Source organism: Orbicella faveolata, unplaced genomic scaffold (assembly GCF_042242905.1).
Source record: "Orbicella faveolata isolate gen_17 unplaced genomic scaffold, um_ofav_v1 contig_2, whole genome shotgun sequence".
In the NCBI taxonomy this organism is placed as follows: Eukaryota; Metazoa; Cnidaria; class Anthozoa; order Scleractinia; family Merulinidae; genus Orbicella; species Orbicella faveolata.
Genome location: NW_028301547.1, coordinates 29,429,531 through 29,435,710, shown reverse-complemented (window position 1 = coordinate 29,435,710; position 6,180 = coordinate 29,429,531). Strand labels below are relative to the sequence as shown.

At 38.6% G+C, this 6,180-nt stretch overlaps 1 protein-coding gene across 1 annotated transcript; it reads left to right on the top strand.

Annotated features, from left to right (window-relative positions):
* Positions 1 to 2,834: 2,834 nt before the first annotated feature.
* On the top strand, positions 2,835 to 4,320 carry LOC110063858 (uncharacterized). Its single transcript, XM_020770854.2, has 3 exons — positions 2,835 to 2,953; positions 3,344 to 3,517; positions 4,075 to 4,320. The coding sequence occupies exons 1-3, from the start codon at positions 2,881 to 2,883 to the stop codon at positions 4,230 to 4,232; spliced, it is 405 nt and encodes a 134-aa protein (XP_020626513.2). The 5' UTR covers positions 2,835 to 2,880; the 3' UTR covers positions 4,233 to 4,320.
* The last annotated feature ends 1,860 nt before the right edge of the window (positions 4,321 to 6,180 follow it).

The window sequence follows — 6,180 nt, the reverse complement described above, 5'->3', positions numbered from 1 at the left end:
TTTTCGAGAGTTATGTGTGCTTTCCCTGCTTTCCCAGCTAGCAAAGCACAATAGCAACGGGCTGATATTCTTTTTTATAAGCTTGGCGTTTAAAAAACGTGGATAGAATATTGATTAGTTAAGGGATAGTCGTAAAGGTTGCTGTGTGCTCCCCAAGCTTTCTCAGACTACAGACTGTGCTGAGGTTTTATGGTTTACCTACTTTCGTTATTAGCTTTAGCCATTAATCTGCTATAAAATGGACAACCGAAAACTTACAACTGCAGACTCCCTTCTCAAATCAGTTCTCTGCCCTCAAACAGTTTAACTTCAGAGCAATACGAGAAAAGAAGATAAAACAAACGAAGATGCAGTGATTTCCGTTCATTTTATCAGAAATTCCTGTCAGAAATTCCAAAAAGGATTTATGAACATTTTTTAATAACAAAAAATGTTGTTTTTTTTATCATTATTGTACACAATCTCACAACTGTTCAAGCGTCACGAACGCTTTCGTATTCGTGATGAAAGCAAACACAGAGTCGATCAGTAGGGAAAGGGAACAAAATTGTTTAATTTTTCAAATTGAGAAGATCTCCTTTTTGTTCGAGAATAGCAAGTTTTCTTTAGTTCTCAAATTTTAGTGCACGGGCACTCCTATGCGTTATGGTACAAACCGTGCTTATTACACAACTTTTGATATTGTCGTTCTGGCTCGGAGTGAAAATCATTGCCGTATTCAAATTAACTTCAGTTATAAAAACTGCAGCTTCCGTCGAGTTATAATGACTGAGACATTAGAATCCCTGAAGCTCGAGAAGCGTTTTTTTTTTTCTAATTTGAATGTTTGATTTCAGAACGCAGCATTTTTGGTATATGATAGTGAATCAAATAATTTGCCGTAAAGTTACTTCTTGTTTATCAAATTTCTGAAAGTAGAAAACAAAACCTCTGGCTAACCTTTTGAAGGGAGACAAAACGCCGTCGTGAAAACAGCTACATTTCTTGTTGTCCGCTTGTGCTGTTCTTGTAAAATGAGGAAACCGACGGGAAAGCATCAACAAAGCCCAAAATTTATTAATTTCAGTAATTTATTCTGACTTTAAACCTTTCATGGTGTGAGACCACTGATGTTCCATCAGAAGAATTTATTAAAAAGGACTTCCTTGTTATCACGTTGTTAATACCGTCCGCAAATTAGTATGCCATTAACAGCGCTAGACACTTCGCTTAATGATTTCCTTGCACACCTGCAATTTCAATTAACTTGGTATGGTTCAAAGCTTTTAATCGAATGTTATAGCATTTAACACATATTGCTGACGTGAAGTTTTCGTAAGTGTTCAATTCTGGCTATGCACGAAAGCTAATCAGCGTGCTTTTTGTTTGGCTTTATTGCACTTAGCGTGGTACTGTAGATGTAAAATCGCATTGGTGATGTCGAAAGTACTACAGAGAAATGAGAAACAATAAAGAAATGAAGAGCGGCCATAAAACTCAACGTGACAACGCGGAAAAATTGAAATGGCATCGATATTGTTCCAAAATTCAGGCTTTTAAACAACGCATTCATTAAATCCTTGTTCGTTTATTTCCTCGTTCGTTTGTTTGGTGAGAAACGTGAAGAAGTTTTGTTTCAAGTATATGGGTCACGTTCTCACTTTAAACGAAATTTAATTATTTCACATAGTATACTTTTTTAAGAATGGGAAACTTACCAAGACGTATTTTGCAACAGCAAAATTATTCGGTTCTACTTATTAAACATTTTGTTAAGCAACGTTAAGTTTCGTCGCCATTGCCGCTGTGGTTTTCTCAAACATATATGTAAAAACTAAACTTAGTATCAATGTAAAAGATGGTAGAAAAGCAAAAGAGTAAGACGGCTTTGGTGTCCAAAACCTGGCGCCAAAAAGAATGTCACGTATCCTTAAGGACAGGGTACACAACGATCCAAATTGTCACAATTCATCGGGAACAACGATGGCCTCGACGTAACCGACAAACAAGCATTTCAAGACCAGTGTTCTACTGATTTGTTGATGGCAAGTTTACAGCGGCGGATCTAGGAGAGGGCCCCCCCCCCTCCTTATTTTGATTAAAAAACGAAGAAATAGCAGAAGGAAGAAGAGCCGGCAGGGCAAGCAAACCCCCCCCCCCCCCTCCCCCTCCCCCTTTAGCTTAAGGTCTAGATCCGCCATTGGTTTATATTAGTTCGTTTTTCTCAGGAGAAATATGTCTGGACGTGGGGCCTTTCCCAACAAGCTCCCTAAATAATTCTGCCATTCAGGCAGATATGTAAGTATGCCAGAAAGCCTGACCGGCGTGAATAGGCCATTTCTTTCCGATCTACCTTTTCCCTCTGTGTCAAAACGAGTCTTCGTGCGAACCATTCATATGAAAATATGTTCTTCCTAGTGGTTGATTTTCATGCAATATCAAACTCATTCTTATATGAAATTAAGGTTATACACGAGGACTCATTTTGAAACAGAGGCACAAGGTAACTCGGAAATGCAACAGCTTCGGCTTCGCCTATAAGAGATTGGGAACGAGTTTAGGCCTTTCTCCATGTTGAGTCAGTGATTTTAGCACCCGCTGTTCTCAAGAAGCTTCACAAGACCTGTGTCATGAGTGAAATTTTGTTTTAAGCAGCAGGCAAATTATAGAGGCGTTTTTAACATGCAAATATTGACTGGAGCCACTGGGCTACAACTGATAGCAGTGGCATGAAGAAAAACAAAATACAACAACAAATTTCATTAACAGCCGGGAATATCCGAGAAAAGCATTGACCTGTTTAGTTAATCAATGACCAATCTTCATATTTTATGTATTTGACCAAAGATGTTTATTATTTCATAGTTCATTTGCCAAGAGAGAAGCAACACAGTCTATCATATGGTCTGTTTAAGGATGTCAACATTCGCTTTCTTCCAGTTTGTGCTCTTTACGTGGTTCATTTTAATTGGTGGTAAGATTCTAATTAAGCTTTTGGTTCGCTGCTTGTAAAATACTCAAAAACTGCGCTTTAATTTGGGACACAGAGGGAGGGAAATTCGTTTGGAATCTTTCCAGATATAAAAATTTGGGACCAAATTCTTTCGCTTAATTAACGCTCTAAATCTCCCTAGCTACGTTCTTTAATCCAATTTCCACGGTACTATACATGGTTATAATGGGGTTTTCTTATTTCTGCGTGTGTGGAGTAGATCGAAGGAAGGTTGCAAGGATTCTGTCGACATGGGGAGGTATAGATTAATATGCGAAATCATTTGCACCCTGTTGCCATTTGTGGAGCTCTAGTTTTGACGTTAAGTGCTAAAGGAAGTCCTAAACAGCTGTACGTTTTATTTTGTCTTAGAGTCCAAACATGTTAGAACCAAGACAATGATCAAAAAAGTGGTCCCGGAGCAAGCTTCACCCCTGAGAGACCACATCAAGATGCACGCTAAAGCTGCCACATTGCCATCGACACATGACAAGCTCAACTCAGCCCAAGAAGAAATATTACCTAAACACGAGGGAGAAAGGACAGGTTAGTATTTGATATCATATGTAAAACTTATTTCATTTACAGAAATTGTTGCATTGGAGCTTCCCAAGACCATTAGCCCAAATATTGTTGTTAACTAAAAGAGGTATTCTTATTAACAATTATCTCACGGGCACGGGTTGGATATGAATTGGTACATAGCCAACGAGGCGCGTAGCGCCGAGTTGACTATAACCATCGCATATCCAACAAGCGCGAGTAGAATAATTGTCTGATCAGATTAAAAACGCCCCCAAAATATAGAAAACTAAAATAAAATAAAGGTAACAACGCCCCCCCCCCCCCCCCCGCCACCCATAAAAAAATACGCCTATGCTTAGCATATTTGTAAAGCATGGTATATACCATGATGGCTAAGCCAATGAAAACTCTTGAATTGCATTATCCAGTGGTCCAGTTTTTTTTAATAATAAGACATATCCTGACCTCATTTATAGACAACTTCACTACTCTCATTATCATTACACATCATAAATATCCTTTTGTACCTGATAACAGCATGCATGAGTAATTTTGGTTTGTTATCTTTCTATTTTCAGCAAATGTGTGCAAAGGAGCGGCAGACGGTGACTATATTGACGTGCATAACCCCTACGGATATATAACTTGCCTGGGAGGTCAGACATACCGCAAGAACTGTGAACCAGGATTGAAATGGGACAATATCTCCAAAAGCTGTGTCAGGCAACTTAAGTGATCAATCTCGTGACTGTCACAGTATCCTCAGCTGGGTTAATTTGTGAATAAAGTTAATCACCATAAATGGGTGGAGAGTTTTAATGAAATTGCAATGGTTTTTGTCTTGTCCTAAGCACTAAGATCGTACGGGAAACTCCGTACCTACATACATATACATCTTGATAAGGCAGGTCTGAATATGGTAACCTAAGGACTGGTGTGGACCTGACATAAAATGTAACTAACCTAATGTAATATTTATGCAAAGAAAGAAAGTCTTAAAAATATAAAAAAATCGGGATTTTTAAAACTAATTGAACAAGCCTATTCTTCAAATTGGATATGGTCGAGAGGCATTTTTAAGTTGCAAGGACGAAAAATAAAAGGCCGCAGGGATGAAGCGTCCCCATACGGTGGGGCCCCTATACCTAACGCTATTTCTACCAAGTTCACTGTTATACCGTAAGCTTCGCGGACTTCCATAGACTACCACTCTAGTATTTTATCACTTAAAGGATCGTAATTTTGTCTTTATTTGCGATGCATAAAGCAGAAAACACACGTATTCTAAAACACGGCTGCATCGATAGCCAATTAGATTACGAGGATTCCCTGAACTAAAGTGGCTTGTTCTTGGTCGTTACAGCGCGAGCTGCAATAGTTTAATAACTTGTTCGGTTCTGAAGCATTTTTTTTTGTACGTCCCACGTTCGTGGTATACATAAGAACAGTTTACCCCATGTCTTTAGTGCTGAAATGACCTGTTTAAGGAGGCTGGCGGTCATTCTTTTTATAAAACAGGTTACCATAGCAACAATACAACCTGCTTTAGTGCTTATAACTCAAAAACGAATTGTGAATCAAGGTGACGCTAAACTCTTTTCACATAATTTTTTTAAACTTTATAAAAAGTTGCATCTTATCACGCTCATTTTAACTGCACATTATCTGTTCCTCAAAGCTCACAGTTTTCCTCAAGCTTCGCTCTCGGAAAATTGATCGGAAAAGATAATGTCCACCAACAAATATCCGAGATATTTTGGCGCCAAATGGAAGTCACTGTATATATACTGCTGAGTAAAGCTTTGAAAGAAGCCGTTTCCTTTTCAGCGAAAGTACAAGACACACGTAGATTACGAGTAGTCGGTTTTTGTTCCCGAAATTCTCCGTATGCAACCTCGCCGTTCGCCGCTCGCCGCTCAATAGCATGTTCTAGAAACCTAACTCCTCGCAGGCTAGGAAAAAAAAGAGACTGCTCGCAGTCTAGTTCCGGAGGAAAGAAAAAAACAAAAACGCATTTGTTATTGGAATTAGCCTTTAGAGAGAAAATAATTTAGAAAACGCACACATTCTTAACGTACAAATGTTTATTTTGATATCAAACCGAGTTGGTAGCGGGTGCTATATTTAACAGGGCGTGTTCTCTTGAGATCTGTCAAACGTAGTCTTATTTCACACTCTTTTTTGACTTTGAACATAACAATGTTGTATGTAGCCGACCTTCATTGCTTTCATAGCCGAGTCTTTTCCATTAATTTCGAGAATGCGAGCAGCACTTCAAAATTTGGGACGCAAGAACAAGCACAAAATATTGATAGAAACGAATCACGTGTGTCTTAGACTGCGAGCAGTCTATTTCTTTTCCTAGCCTGGTTCAGTTTGAAGCTCATAGCAAAAATATTACGATCAGTGAGTTAGTGGTGCTGGAAACGATGGAATGGTGAACGCGTTCTTTCCCTGATTTCTTCTCTCGTTTTTCTACCCGCCAAAAGAAAACCTCGGGTAAGACAGAATTAAAAAGTCAAAAGAGTGTGAAATAAAACTACGTTTGACAGATCTCAAGAGAACACGCCCTCTTAAATATAGCACCCGCTGCTGAACAGGTTTGATTCCAAAATAAACAAACAATATTCCTTCATTTGTACGTTGAGTAAGTGTGCGTTTTATAAATCATTTTCTCTCTAAAG